This window comes from Poromitra crassiceps, assembly GCF_964638095.1.
Source record: "Poromitra crassiceps genome assembly, chromosome: 25".
NCBI lineage: Eukaryota > Metazoa > Chordata > Actinopteri > Beryciformes > Melamphaidae > Poromitra > Poromitra crassiceps.
This window is the reverse complement of record NC_139649.1, coordinates 8,484,514-8,501,129: the sequence shown is the minus strand read 5'-3', so window position 1 is coordinate 8,501,129 and position 16,616 is coordinate 8,484,514. Positions and strand designations below refer to the sequence as shown.

The 16,616-nt window shown below is 41.4% G+C and overlaps 2 protein-coding genes across 2 annotated transcripts; both read right to left on the bottom strand.

Moving 5' to 3' along the window:
* Window positions 1-1,703: 1,703 nt before the first annotated feature.
* zmat1 (zinc finger matrin-type 1) lies at window positions 1,704-8,677 on the bottom strand (the record flags this gene model as incomplete). The annotated part of the gene is made up of 7 exons (XM_083661031.1): window positions 1,704-3,312; window positions 3,477-3,567; window positions 4,619-4,918; window positions 5,156-5,294; window positions 5,872-5,955; window positions 6,068-6,174; window positions 8,539-8,677. 7 exons carry the CDS (start codon window positions 8,675-8,677, stop codon window positions 2,322-2,324), a joined length of 1,851 nt encoding a protein of 616 aa, XP_083517157.1. The 3' UTR covers window positions 1,704-2,321.
* A 945-nt stretch (window positions 8,678-9,622) lies between these two features.
* On the bottom strand, window positions 9,623-10,138 carry gnrh2 (gonadotropin-releasing hormone 2; the record flags this gene model as incomplete). The annotated part of the gene is made up of 3 exons (XM_083661123.1): window positions 9,623-9,661; window positions 9,805-9,888; window positions 10,004-10,138. The coding sequence occupies 3 exons, from the start codon at window positions 10,136-10,138 to the stop codon at window positions 9,623-9,625; spliced, it is 258 nt and encodes an 85-aa protein (XP_083517249.1).
* Window positions 10,139-16,616: the final 6,478 nt, after the last annotated feature.

Here is a 16,616-nt window from a genome sequence, read left to right as displayed (position 1 = left end):
CACAAAAGGTTGACATGCTGAGAAGCTGTTTGCCCTTTCATGTCTCAACTTTTATCACTCAATTTTGTTAAAACGTATTATTTTCAGACAAAACACTTTATTTTAGCACTTACTATATTTTAGCAATATACAACGTATATTGCAAATTTTAGTATTCATTTGGACCTGCTTCACAGTGGTTTAATAAGCAAATCCAATATACTGTAACTACAACTGAAAAGATTTTCATTTTGGTAGAATGTCTTCACCTTACAGCATGCAAGCCTACAGGACTCCAGTGTAGACTACATTAGCCGCACTGGGGATTGTCACTTCTCTCCTTTAGGTCTCCCCCTCCACCCCCTGCAATCAACACTGATCATTGTAAAGAAACAATGTTGATTGGCATGTATATCTAAGAATTCTGATCATTGATCTTGGACTCATGTTTAAGTTTCAAACAACACATGGTTCAGACATGTCTTCATGTCTTTTATCATCAGTGAGCTACACTGCTCTCTGTCATATTGGTTTGAATACTGTACTACCTGTTCTCCAGTTTCAACAAGCCACGGTATGAGTCTGGATCTGCACAATTCTGCTGCCAGCCGTGCCAGGATCCCATGAGATCAGATCAGCCTTATTTCAACTTCTCTATACTGGTTGCCGATCAGTTTTATAGCCGAGCTTATTTGAATAAATATGGAAATGTATGAATATGAAAGATATATGGATTTTAAGGACTATAGGCCCACCTGCTAGCTACATCTCAGATATTTGAACCCCCTTCTGAACACGGAGCACTGCCTGAGATAACAGAGGTCATAACAAAGTCTAAATACTGTGTCAATGTGCTGTATAAAATCCATAAGCACGTGAGTCTGGATGCATACTGAAATATTGCCATGGTCTAGTTTGCCGTTTGTGTTTTTGTTACAACTTGATTTCTAGTCTGTTTTAATATAAAGCAAGTTGAAGGCACTATGGATCCCCAGAAGCACCAAAATTAGTCAAACATTTACAGTCATATAGAGCTACATTATCGTAAAAAAAAGTGAAATTTCACTTTACATAAGTAATTACTGAAAGGTACTTGCTATTTTTATCTTCATTATATTGCAACAGAAGTAGGCAATGTTACTTTTGAAATAATTGATGCTTTTCAGTTGTATTGACATTAAATGCATGTGAACATGGATTTGTAAAGAGCTGTCCTCATTTTCTACTTTTGCACCTGTCTGACCCCAAACACAAATACATCCAAACATGCGCGCGTGCGCGTGCGCACACACACACACACACACGCACACACACACTACCACTGCACTGCAGATTACGTTTTTTTTCATGTTATGTACTGCAGTATGTGACAGCTCAGATTTGTTTCATTGCCAGCAATACTTTTGTCATTCCACTATATCCAACATACCAAAACTATTAACTGAGAGTAACTGAAATCAGCCCAACTTCTCCAATAACGTTACTTGACCCTGTGTGCCTATTAAGTGAAAGCACACATAGTTTCAGGAGAAAAGAAATGACTAAGCTTCTAACATCCATGGGCTTTCATTTGGCTCACTGATGCTCTGAATAAAGTTCAACAGCACCAACCACAGGCTGTGAAAGGGACCTCAACCTCTCAAATCATAGTCAGGAACACAGATGTATCATTCAAATAGTTTAACTTAAGAGGACTAAATCATTTCAAACAATAGGTTAGAACATGTGAAGACGTTTGGATATTACAACCAACCATTCCTAAGTGTGCGCAGGAATACAATCAAATACATTAACGAGTATCAAAGTGAAAAATAAAGCAGATAAATGTACATTTTAGGTTTGAATGGGAAATGTGATTGCCCTTCCCCTCAAACACACTGCTCAAATATGACAGAGAGATAAACTCCACCAAGGAGGTAATGTTTTCGGTGCAGTTTGTCTGTTTGTCAGCATGATTACGGAAAAACTGCCAGGCCGATTCTCATGAAAGTTCATGGAACGGTGTAGCATGGGCCAAGGAAGAACCCGCTAAAATGTGAAGTGGATCTGGATCTGACTCACATTTACATAATTATCATAGCATAGTGGAGTATTGGCCTTGGTGGAGGTGTGCGCCCTGCGAGTGTCCTTCCAGTTGCCTATAAAAACAAGTGAACTAAACATGGCTAGCCAGCTAGCATGCCTATGCAAAATAACACTGTTGGGTTATCAAGCTAGAGTTAAGATAGCTTTAACTGTTACTTGCCATGGGTTTATGTGGATTAACATTGGGTATGAGATATGCAATACGTAGGATTGTATCTATAGGCCTAAATGACAACAGTTAAGAAAGCCTCTTAAATTCACAAGCCCAGGATGGACTCATCCCACAGCCTCTCCTCTTCCGTCCTAGTGTCTACTTTCTCCTTCGTTTTCTTCTTCTCTTTCCTGTTTTTGCCTTTGGACGGCTTGGCCTGCTCTCCCTCCCCCTGCTGGATGTTACTCTCTGCCCGCATATGCACCTCAGTGCCTTCTCTTTTCTCCATCAGATCTTCTGGCTTTAAATCTTTCATTGCCCTTTCCCCATCTTCCTCCTCGCGGCATCTCTTCTCGGGTCTCCTCCCCTTGCCGTGACTTTTATGCCTTTTGCTCCTCCGCTCCTTTTCTGACTCGGCGTCCTCCTCTGTTCTTCTCCTCTCCTCCGAGTCGTCACCTCTAACCCCACTCTGTCGCTTTCCCCTCCTCTCCTCGCCCGAATCCTCCTCTCGCACCCTCCTCCCTCTCTCAGCCCTGTTCCTCCTGATCCTCCTCTTCCTCTCTCTGTGCCTGTGCTCGCTGTCGTCACTGTCGCTGCTACTGCTGTAGGAGGACGACGAAGGCCAGGATGAGGAGGAGCTAGTATAGGAGGAGGAGCTTGACTGGTTTCTGCGCCTCCTCTTCGCCATGGGTCGACCAGTGAACTGTGGCGAGCCGGCGCCGGCGACGGGCGCAGGAGGGAAGTTGTGCTCCCAGCCACAGGACATTCCTCTGTAGTTAGCTGGGTTGCCTTGATATGGAGGACGCCACCCTGCAGCGGGGTAGTAAGAACCAGGATGGGGGTGGTGAGGGGGTTTCGATGGGGGAGGAAGGTTGGGCCTAGATTGCTTCAGTTGCACACTGTCCGCCGTGCTGGTTCCTTCCTCTTCCTCACCCTCCATCTCTCTCTGGCCTTCCGTGTCTCTCTGAGGGAGAGCGTGGCTGGTGTTTGGGTTGATTCCGCGGGCCTTTTGGACCTGGACGTAATCGGCCAGTTCGTCTGCAAACGTGCTGTAGACCTTCTGCTGGGACTTGCACAGGTCAACGACCTTCTTCTCCCTGGTCAATAACAAACAATAATAACAACAACCGTGAAAAACAGCAATACATGTCAAGTTGTTGCAGTGTGTAGTGTTGCACAGACTGAATTCTGAAAGTGCTGTATGCATGATGGAACAGTAATAGGGTACTTGGTGTGTTTGTGGGAATTCTCCTGATCTTACTTAGTCTGGTGCTTGTTCCCCTGCATGTGGGCCTGGTACATCTCCACCGAGTCAAACTTCACACTACAAATTGGACAGGTCAGGGAGTTGTCTGCAAACAGGCACAGGGTGAGGTAGGGAGAGAAAACCAGCATAAAATGAAATAATGGTGAGAAATTCATGTAAATCCACTGCACATGTAATGCCTATTTAACTTAGCCTGTAAATTTCATGTACAATCAATGTAAACTCTTATTTGACTCCGACTGTAAATTCATGTAAATCCACTGCCTATTTAACGCCTATTTAACTCAGTCTGTAAATCTCATGTAAATTCAACGTAAATTCATATTTATTATCCACAGAACACTTCACCACTCATGTACATATTGTATATATTTACCCGATTTGATTGCACTTGCAACTTTGCGATTGTCTTTAGTTATCTTCCTACTTCCTTCTGTATATTGATGTGACCGCTACGCTGCATACAGACACTAAGACAAATTCCTCGTATGTAACTTGCATACTGTGGCAATAAAAGTGATTCTGATTCTGATTCTGAAATGACGTAATGGCTTACAACCATTCAGACATATGGCTCACTTTTACTTTTTTCCATATCAACTGTTGGAGAAAAATATAAGTTCCATGGGCATTTCCTAAGCTATAAGCTATAATTGCATACGCATAATTATGCTATGAGTTACCATGACATGACATCTCATACATATAGATTCACCCGGACTTCTCTCTTTTGCTGAAGCCTTGGACAGTGCATCGAGTTCCATAACAACTGATAACAGTTTCCCTGTCAGACTCAAGTGGACGCACACACATTTCCAAAGTTCATCCCCCTCCTCTCTGCTTTTCCTCCTTACAGTATAAAGCATATGTCAAACTGTCATGTATGACATATCAGAATGTATACATTGAGATTCAGTCTCTTCTATAACACAGTGTATAGGAGAATGTATGGTTATTAAATATACTTTTATAAGACATCTTTCTGGCTCCTGGTTTCGATTCATTTGGTTTATATCAGCTGTTATATATATTGCGGATGAGGAGTGGTAATTCCATTCTCTAACATCAACTAACGTCTAAATAATGGCTATAGCGTCAGTTCTGTAAGTGAACCAGGCGTAGCCACAGCTGTATACCTTGTTGGGCGTCCTCTCCCAGCTCTTTGAGCAGCTCCTGCCTGGCCTGGTTCCTTTGGTGTTTGCGTCCGTTGTAGTGCTGCAGAGCCATGTGGGGGTTGTTGAAGGAGGCGGCACACAGGGCACAGTACTTGTTCGGGTCCCTCAGATCCACCTCTGTGCTGGCCGTGATGCTGGTGGCTGCTGGCTCCGGGGGCTCCGTGTCGTCCTCTCTGGCTGATGACGTCTGATCAACATTAGTTGAGGCCTGGGCCAGGTTTGGTAAAGTAGGCATCTCAGCTCCCTTTCGATATGAGATGTCTAATCAATGAAAAGAAAGATGGTCAGTTAGAGGCACATGTATGCACGATGACCTGAAGCTTTACTAGAAGAGTAGAAGGGCAGCTATGCCTAACTTTGCCATCACGTGTGCTGCAACTATAGGGTGCATATAAGAATGGAAATATTGTATTGTTATAAAACGGAACAATAATGCAATATAATATGATTCAACTTCGACTATAAATCAGTTCAAATGATTTGTGAACCTGTACTTGCCTGTGGGCTGAAGGCCTTGTTTGCGCAGACTTTTGGCATGGACTTTGCCCTCGTAATGCGAGCGGGCCACCACTGGGGAACTGAACACCATGCTACACAGCTCACAGAAACGCTCCTTATCCACAGTCATCGCTCTCTGCTGAAAACATAGGCACAGCAAGAAGGGTTTGTCAACAGACTAATACATGATGCTTCCCGTCATCAAATATATAAACTGATGAGAATTAACAAGGTGCAAAAGAGGACATTAAGTTGAGTAATGTGGAAAAGAGGAAATTAAGTTGAGCAATGTGCCAACTAAGCCTCGTCTTCGGCCCACGACTCCCCTCCCACACACACACACACACACACACACACACACACACACACACACACACACACACAAACAAACAAACAAACAATGTATTGCAGTTCAACACCCTGGTGCTGGCCCACAGGGCTGCAGAGGCTCTGCACCTCCATACCTACACACCAGCCTGCACTCTGCGTTCTACTCCCTTCTAAGTTGCACCTGGTTCATTTTGTTTCTTTTGCAAATGCCTCTCTCTTACAAGATCATTATATGATGAGAGAGATCGGCACGAAGTACAGCACAAAGGCCCCTGATGCTGATCTGGTTTATATTGATTCTACTGTTCCACTCATATTGTAAGTTGTTCTGGATAAAGGGTGTCACCTAAATACCTCAGATGTAAAATCCCTAAATGAAAGCTAACCTGCGGGCCACTGGACTCTTTGTTCATCTTCTCGTCTCGCTTGGCCTGCAGGAACAGCTTGAGTTTCTGGGTGTGCTTCTTTCCCTACAGTCGCAGGATACAGGAGACGTTGTTATAAAGGATCCATCCACAGAAAATCAAGACAACTGTAACATAGCTCATGGTGAACAGTGAGTGCTCGGGAAGCAGCACGCACCTCATAGTGGGACAGCCTCTGAGATTCAAACAGCAGCACGGCGTCACACACATGGCAGTAGTCGTCAGTGAGGAGACCCTTCAGGAGCTGTTCCTTGCCCAGGGCTCCTGTGGTGGCAGAATATGCTGTGTCAGTCACCATTATGTCATACTGATTAAAATGTGAGATGAATATCTGTTAAATAGAACAAAGAATATACCACACAAACCAATTAGTAATTTAACACAATTCACAGAAATACATTTTATTTTGTACTTGGAAAGACGAGGGGTATAAAAATGAAATGCTACAATTTGTAGATTTGCACGGTTTGAATATGATTGAAGATTTTCTCCAACATGCATGTTCACTTACAGGCCAGGGATTCTGCACACAGCACAATAAAACACTGGGGAAAAACACTTCTCCCTCAAATAAATAATGTTAACTCCCTGTATTTTGGAAAATGCAGTAGACTATATGATTGTGATTGTCTTTTTTGATTAATTGTGCAAACCTATTCTGGGTTCCAGCGCCCAAACCAGGTGAAAATGATAAATCCAATTTAATTACAAGTTACATGATATCCGATGATCCGAAACAAGCCTCTCTCCCACTACAAAAAAAAAAAAAAAAAACCTTGCATGCTCGATTCCTAGGGTGGAGACTCTGGAGATGATGCTCCGTGGCTGCAGTTATGGAAATCACCTGCTCCGTGGGGTCGTAAAATCGTGACTAACAGACAGACCCACCTAGGCACTATCATGCAACTGTGAGCCATCGGCTCATACTACATCACAGTTGCTCGAGTGACATCACTGATGACATCAATCACAGTTGCTCGAGTGACCTCTCTGATGACATCACAATTACTCAAGTGACATCACTGATGACATCACTTCCGTCACAAATCGTGACTGACAACACCACAGACAGACACCACTTACTTAGCCAATTCTAACTAAGACTAGGACATTCAATCAATCAATTCATCAATGTTTGAGCCTTGATTTGTTTAGGCAGGTAGCATTTTTGCGGGCTAGTTTCCCAGATACTCATTGTGTTATTGATTAATGAACATGCTGTGTTGATGGTGACTGAGATTGATAATTTGTAACTTTGTAACTGGTAAGTGCCAAATTGGTGGGAATAAAAACAAACTTGTGAAACAGACTATGCAATCCTTTCAAGTATTAAACTATGCAAAATAATATTGGGAGTAATATTCTGAAAAGCCTATATAATGTTCTCACAGGTATTTCAGCTTAGCAGCTTCACCAATTTAATGCCGTGTAAAACTACATACCCTTCTATATGCAAGTACAATAATTGATTTATAGAAAAAAGTTAAAGATTGCCATTAAAGTATTTTGATTATTTGATTATAAATTACCAGAATTACCCTGTCTGACTATGCAATATATATATATTTCAAACAGTGTACAGTACTTACCAAATGATTATCACAGTAGTAGTTAACATGAGAACAGAGACTGAAGAGCTCTTTAAGTATGTGTACACCAATGACAATTAACAGACTATACAACAGTTTCAGAATGATTTAGATGCTTTTCAGCAGACTCAGGCTATTTTGCAATTTCAGGCTAAAGGAATAAAAGTTCTGATTTTCTATTATATTTTTTCTAGCATTAGGCCTAGATGTAGCTAAACTCATTGTTATGACGTAGATCTAAATTTTGAAAGCAAGCAAACACCATTGATATCTTAACAATGGTATGAATACCATTTTGAATACCATTTCTGTCATCCTACACACACCCATATTGGGAAGGGATATCAGCCTATAGTGAATTACAAAGTAAGGTTAGGTTAGTGAGTGAGGGGATTGCTGATTTATGACATTTGCTTCTAAGACCATACTGATTAATTTAAGACGGTTAAGCGGATGAGATCTGTCATCCCTGAAAAACAAAGCAACCCGTACAGATACTGACCAACCCTTTTTAGATTACTAATTTTGTGATTCCATAAGATATATCTCACTGAATAACAATGTAACTATATTGCCAATTAACTGCTTGGCACTTCCTGACTACCAGGCTAGACTACCCTGTATTGCCTGGCTACTATCCACCACCTGGTGTAAAGGTTTTACTTTACATGGTAATACCTGACTATTTTTGTGGCGCTGCCCTGGTACCCTCAGATGGGAGCTCAGCTGGCTATTTGGGGTGGGGACGGCAGAGATTAGCTTGCAAGCTACTTAGCAAATTGGCTAGCAGCTACTTCCGGGCCCGGATATTTTAATGTTTCCCCCTTCTAGTTTGGAGAAATAAACATTTTCGCGACTCGGGTACGCACGGACTTGTAAACAAATTCAACAACTCCTACAGCTAACTGACATTAGCGTATTAGCTAAGGAGCTAGCTAACTGGCTTGTGAGGTGGCTAGCCAGTTAGCTAGAAAGCTAACGTTAGCTTTGCTAGTTGGACAGCCAAACGACTGAATTTTCACGTTCCAGACACACTCACCTTCACTCTGAGCACTATCTATTTTAGTGTTTACTACTTTGTCAGCATCTGTTACAGAAGCCGCGTTAGGGGCACTAGCAGTGTTAATTTCAGCGTCTGACTCCGCAAATTGCGGAGTACAGACACTTCTGTCCTCCATCTTTTTCCTAGCTAGCTCAGCTCTGTGGGTGTGTGAGCATGCGCAGTTCTGACAATCGATAATGCGATATCATTGGCCAATGGCCAAGGTCAAGTGTAATCAAATGTCAATACATCAAATCAAAAAGCCCACACATTTTGACCATAATTCGGGGTTTTGGCCCCTAACTCATGCTCTTCTAATCTAAGTTTGTGTGTTTAGTTATTTCCCATTAGTTTTAGTTAATAAATTGTTTTATCTTTTACTTTGGTGTATGACTCCCCTCATTTGTTACAACCCAGCTCAAGGAAGTAACAAATAAGGGAAGCATACAACAAAGTAAACGTTAAATTAACAATAATTTATTAACTAGAGCTAAGGGAAAATAACTAGACAAGTTATACAATTTACAAACTACATTAAACAAACAAAACCGAAAGAAAGGTGCATCGGTGAGGAGGGAGAGAGGCCGAATGGTCTGAATGGCCCAGGTGCACCCAATCAGCCTAATCACGACTCAAGGGTCCTGCAAGACAGAGTCAGGAGAGTAGTCACAAAAGCTAACATCTTATCAGATGGGGGACGCTGGGATAAAATCTTATCAAATGGGGCTCTGTGGTCTAATTTGTGTCAGTTTAGGCCGGGGGTCCTTGACGTGAAAAAGTTTGAGAACCACTGTTATAGACATTTTTGACATTGACTCCACCCATTCAAATCAATTTAGGAGAACAAAAATGAAACATTGATAACAAAATAGATACTTTATTACAGGACATTATATTTGCAACATGTGTTTACTACAGCGAGCATCCATAATGCTGGAAAACATTTATTGACACAAATGAATCATCATAGACCAGATGAGAGGACCAAGACAAATTTGCCATAATATGAGACAAGGAAACTGATTAGGAGGATCCATCAAATCATTTGCACTTGGTAGAAAAGCAGTTGCGAGGAAGCCTGTCACTTTCTCTTCTGGAGCTCTCTGGCTAAGGCATCCAACTGTGAAGAGAGTTATAGAGTGCAGTGTAGAGTACAACATTAGATTGGGACGACAGACCGTACTCAATACAGTTACACTTATTGTTGTTAGAATGTTTGGTTGCTGACTGTAATATGGTTTATACTGGTATCGCTTCACTTACAAGAATGTTTCTGAGAATGCTCCTCCGCTGGGGTCTCAAGTAACTGCATTCCCCGGCCTCACACAACTTAATCTCCTCTGAAATCTGAGGGGAAAAAAAGGAGACGGAATGAAAACTCTTTATTCTAGAAAATGTATGATGTATGAATGTGTCTAAGAAAACGCTGCACACTGGCTCACACGGCGACGTTGGTCCTTACCTCTGAGGTGGCGAATGAATCCAGCTCCCTCTTGCCTCCAGGGTACCAACCATGAGACCAGTGCTGGGCGCTGGACAGCTGAGCCCCCGCACATAGGAGCAGGCCCAGCAGCAACACCAGCCGAGATACGCACATGATATTCCCACCTAGGCAGAGGGACACTTCAAGCATGAGACACATGTTGTAGAATGGATTTTAACAGATAAACAGTGAACCACTTGAGATTAGAAGTAATCTTAAATGATGTATTAACATATATCTCAGCCAAGAGATGCACTCATATATTCACGAATGGATACACAGGCTTACATACAATGAACAGAAAGTCTTATAGGACACACATCAGATTACATCTGTCAATTTTGTCATGGTAATTGAGCTGAGATACAACAATGCAATGATTCTTATTGTTTGGAAAAACATACTGATTGTGATATACTGCAATATATTGTATTTCTTGCTAATTATCTTACTTTTTTCTGTTTGACTGTAGTAAAAGACTAAAATAACTGATTCTCTTAGTGGATAAATTGCCAAAATCATTTATGAGTGAGAGGCCATGAATCAATGAGTTAACTGTATTCAAGGCAGTTTTGCATTTTCAAGATCTTTCATACAACACATGATCTTTCATTCATAACCTAAACAGAAAGTTTCCCCCCCACCTCTAAAGATACTAAATATGTTGAGACTCAGGTGTGGAACAAAGTGATTAGACCAAATGTTAAACTGCCGAACAATATTGAAGCCCAAAAATAAAGCCAATTTATATTGAAAACTACAGGTTTCAGCTTATACACAGGGATGCAAACTCATGGAGAGCGAACAAAGTGACAGACACCAGGGCAGACACAAAACCACTCAGAAATCATTCACTTACAGTAACTGCCCTATTTTTGGGATCAAAGCGGTGACTGTCACCTAAAAGTGACTAGTTTGCATCCCTGTAAAAGTAACATTCCCCCACTATGGAGCCCGTGGTTCCATTCCAATAGCAACACCATTGTCTCTAACATCTACTCTAATATCAACTACATGGATTTGATAGATGAATAGAATAGGCCTACAGTACAACTTTTTAAAATCTCAAGCGTCCTTACCTTAGTCCCAACTTCTGCTTGTCTCTGATAATTGTATGACTATAGGTGTCCCGAGGCTCACTTCACTTCTGTCTCTCAGCCGGTCTGTAGCCGAAGGTGTCTCACAGTTTATCAGTGTCGACGTCTCGTGATTTTCATGAGCCTCCTCATCCTCCATATATGTACCCTTCCATAATGCCCCCCTCTGCCCCTACGTCACCCTATCCTTCCATCCCTGCCCTGCCCATCGTTGACCCCTGTGGCCCTTTCATTCCCCATGGTGAAATGAGTGGTCTTGGGGCCAATCCCAATTATCATCTGCAAACAGCAGTGACACCCCTGACCCTTGGGATGCTCATCTCCTCACATGAGTCACCTCCCCCTCCCCTCCCAAACACTATCACCTCAACCGCTGGCCATACAATCAGATCCACGTCACAATAACTTTATTGGTATAGTGATAATACCCAGTATATTTAATATACAGTATACTTCTCAAAGAACATCACAGCACGCGGGCTTACTAAAACTTCTCAGCGGGCCTATCACATCTTAACATATATATATATATATATATATATATATATATATATATATATATATATATATATATATATATATATATATATAACTTTGTTCTCTCTCTTTCACAAAAAAAAAAAAAAAACTAAACTTGTACCACTGTTCCTTCAGAAGTTGTAGTTGTCATAGACTGTGCTCCATAGTTGATTGCTCTATTGCTGACAAAAAATGTGTTATTGTAAGTCGCTTTGGATAAAAGCGTCTGCCAAATGACGTAATGTAATGTAATGTAATTAACACATCTCAACAGATGTGCAGTGTGGGACTGGGACATCACCACATTCATTCTTCAGAGTAGAGGAAGTCCAAAGGGGGGTCACATTGTCAACTCAAAATTTTGACAGAAGACCTGACACTATTTGGGATGTGTCGTAAAGAATCGTATGAGGTTCGATTCTTGGGTGCAAACATGCACCAGTTCATAATAACAGTTGCAAATCCCAAGAGGCCAAATCTACAAGTGATACGCAGATCAATATGTCCTCCTTGTCCGAATGAATAGTTCCCATTTCCTCTCTTTTTGCACCTGTTGTGACATCACTCTGACCTGTCACACATCGTCCACGTCAGACCAGCTTAACCCCGTTGGTCAGGGCAACCCCCCGGAGCATCTGAAGACAAGGCGAGCAAACACACCGACTTCCTGGCCAGGCCACCGACGACATCCCTCTCAATTACGGGGTGACATACCGTGACAAGCATTTTCTGGTGTAGTTGCAGATGCGGGTCCAGTGCCCGTTCAAGAAGTGCTTGACAGGGTGGCACTGTTCTGGTCGACATTGCTGATCTGTCAGGGTCCAGAGTTCTGATACAGGCCCATTGGATGCAAAGGGATCGGTTGAGGCAAGATAACCCCCTACCCCCCCACTCCCTCCCTCCTCCTCCCAGACACATCTGTCAATGAGGTGAGAGAGTTTTAGAGCAAACAGCCTTTTGAGAAGTCAATGCATGAGCATTTTAAAATGGGCTGCCTTTGGCTTTTACACACTGATGCTGTCGTCATATTAGCCTCTTTATACTGTTTTGCCCAGCACACCTTTTTGGGAGATGCAACTCAATTGCATTTCATGCTATCAATGCTGCTCATGTTGGTTTGGTTGTGTGACAAAAACCCTTTGCTTTTCAGATTGGAATTCTACAACTATTGCAGTTAGCGCACACAGTTTTCGGAGCACAAGATAGCAAACTGGCAAACTTGGATAGCAAAGAAGGAACTCAAGTCAAAAAGCATGTTTTTCTTTCATTCATCAATGACCATGGCATATCTTGGAAGGTCAGCTGGCTAGCTAACTACATAGATAGCTAGGTTAGTATGGCTAGGTTGATCTCGGAAAGGTCAGTAATGCTAAACTAGCTAATAGAGTATGGCTAGATATATTTCTTTTCCCCCACAAGAGTGCTTGGTTTTATAATATTAGCTACATAATCCCTTATATTACCTCTTGTCTTTTTACCTGGGCGTCAGTGATTCTAATGTGACAGAAAAAGTCTTGGGTTGCAGCAGCTATATATCACCAAGAAATACTCCAATCTGCCTTTGTCTAGCAGCTGTATCACAGATGTGCAGTGAGTGCACACATTAATCATATTGTAATATCCTGTCATATTTTTTTTAACGTATAGCCTATTCCACTCAACTCAGCATGTTACAGTGATTGCACGTTTTTGTTGATAGAACTTCACAAGGATTTTAAACTCTAGCTGTGAAGCTCTTGTGTACATGCCAAACGAACCCTCTCTTTATGCCTCGTCTCTAAACGATGCATTATTTCATGAAAGAAAGAAGCTGATCGAATGTTTTCCTCACCCCCTGACTTTCCATCTTCTTGATGCACTGAACAGCAAGGCTATGAATTTCCTCAGTGGACCCTGGACATACAAAACAGAGAAATATCAATTCTACCATTAACAAAAATGTGTTCCATACACGTTCCTGTTCAGTTTTCCATTCGCACAACTGTTAACACCGAATGACTCCATGATTAATAATTGAGAGGTGACGTACAAAAGGCACGTCAATATTTAATAATTAAGGGGATGAGGGTTAAACACTGATTGAGGAGCCTTCCAAGACAGAGGCATGTCTGATGTGAGGGATGGGCAATTATTTTCAACCACTGTACCATTCGTCTTCATTGAGAAGAACCGCTATAATGAGCATCAGATGGTCACGATGACTTGAAACAAGCAAAGACAGCACATGGAGGCGTTTGACAATACTGGACCTCTGCCATGTTATCAGCGTGGACAGGCAAGATATATAGCACTCTCACTGTCACGCACACTCTGGCATAAAATATATAGACAGAGAAATGATAAAATCTCAAGCAACTTTATTAAGTTTGAACAGTATCTTGCTTAGAAAGGCCATTTGGCATTATATAATTATATATAATTTTATCATATATATAATTATATATACATATATTCAAATGTTGAATAACAAAACACTAGAAACAAACGGATGCAAATTAAAAAATAGGATTTGCTTAAGACAAGACCAAATTAAAAATGGCCAAAACATCTCTAAATACATTTCAAAATGGTCCCGATACAGTTCAATATACATCTTTAAAAAATAAAAGGGAGAAGAAAATAAAATAAAAATAAAAAGCAAGGCAGCAGACAGGAATAAAATATAAATAACCTTACAGTATGTACAAAGGGGGAGTGGGCAGTGACCACTGGAAAACTGGTCCAAGGGCAAAGTGAAAAGGAAAGGAGGTGGTGAGGAGTGAGGGGAAAGCAGTGAGAGTGCAGGTGGACATAAAAGACACATACGGTGGAGAGAAGAAGAGACTGGTTGAACCTTCTGAACCCTTCTTCTTCCTCCTCCAGCCTCCTCCTCTCTGGCTGTGGAGACTTGTATCAATGCTCATTCAAAACGATCTACTGGGGCGATGCTCACGGTTTTCAACAGGTAGCCAGGAGGAAAGGGCTTTAAAAAAACGGGGACACCTGGCCTCCCTTTGTGACAGTCGGTAAATGATGCAACCGTCATTTTTGTTCTGGGGCTAAAATAATCAGCCAATGAACATTTAGGGACCCACGATGGATTATTTGTCGTGGGTCCGGTATTCAAGTGAAATCAAATGGAATGAAACGAAGCCTTGACGTCGAGATGGAATGGAATTAGAAAGGGAACTGAACTCTGTGTCATTTTGAAGTAGAAGAAGAAAGCGGCGACTAGAGGGAATGTGAATGGAAGGATGATTGACCCAGTCTTGGCTTTGGCTTGCTTGATTTGCGATGTCACATAGAGGCTTTGTCATATAGGTCTGGATTGTGATGGTATAGAAAATGCATGTGGGTGGGGGCATAATGCATGGGAACCATCATCATATGCATCAACCATATAGCTAAAGGAAAGAGAATACAGTTAATTGAAAACCTACACGAGGCACTTTTCTTATTTAACTACCATAGCAAAATCATGGGTCTCACAGGTTGGCACAGTGTCATTTGTTTTGTCAAGGTGAGGCGGTGCCATTCACCAAACACACACAATACACCCATGCAATTTAAACATAACCCAGCTGATATTAATAGCCAAACAAAAAAAGCATGGCCGTGTCACCTCACTCTAGTGTGCACACCCACTACGCTCTGAGGACCAGATTGGTGACAAAATAATTCAGGAACAAAAATGGCACCTAACTAATAGTAGGCTATGGGCACTTGTGACGCTTTGGAATGAAGGTTGACCTGAAATGACAATGACAAATACAGTGACAGACAATTTTTTTTTCAGTGACTGGTCAAGTGAAATGTCCGCTACTCGTAGTCCCTGCGCTTTCAAAATGAAATGTCCGCTACTCGTAGTCCCTGCGCTTTCAAAATAAAGGGCTCAATCAAGAGGCCTACCCTGAGGCCATGAGAAGAGACCTGAAAGAGCTTCTGATATCAAGGCCATATTATCTGCGTGAGCTCTTCTCTCTTTTGGTTCCAATATTTCTAAAATGTCAAGGGCTTTTGTTTTGGTGCAAATAGTGCATGAGTGTTCAAACGATCAACATCAACCACAATTTCAGAAAATTAAGTATTTACTTCTGATGACTCTGTCCAATATGAATAACTTACAATTGATTGTACTCCATCCTTTAGTAGTAAAAGTAATATATGGGACCATTAGTGAGTGTGATGTAGGTGTCTGGTTTTCACTTGAAACATTATAGACGAGGGTTAAATTGCTTGTAAACTTCGAATCAGAAACTTCTTGTTGATGTCTGTATGGACATTCTGCTGAAATCCATATCGATGATGACACATCACAGGCCGTCATGTGATTTAAAGATGAACCAAAAATCAGTTTCTTTTTTTTACTCATCTAAAACCGTTTCACAGAAACCACGTTGGGGAGAGGTAATTGATATTCCAATACTGGTGGGAGTTAAAACGATCCGCAACGCAAGTCAACTCTGGAAATTAACTCAAGTTGAATTTGTTGAATTTGTAAATTGAAACAACCCGTCGTCAGTCATTTCCTGAGTTGAAATAGGACTGACCTTAAACCCTGCGGCTAACTGACATCATTTATCTTTCATTACAATCATAAAGGGCATGGCCTCAATGGTGGTCTCATCTAAAACACATGGTATATTTCAAGCCTGAGTGTCCTCATAGGACAGCCATGAGAGAGAAAAAAAAAATCACAGCAAACATTGCATGGCACACTTCCACGATTAAAGTAACAATGTATCCATTTTGAGGAATATCAAAGCAACAGCATTGTAATAAAAAAAATGAAACATTCTTCGGCATCAGTGATGTGATCGTGGTAGGAAAAAAAAGTGGAATCGTTGTTAATAAGAAAAAGAAAAGAAAAACACAATACAGCGTTGTGAGGTGAGGACAGTCTAAGAAAATAGGAAATAATTCATGCTGATTCTAAGGTAACCCATACAGAAAAGAAATGCATTTGAAGAAGGTTCTCACTACAATCTACAATACTG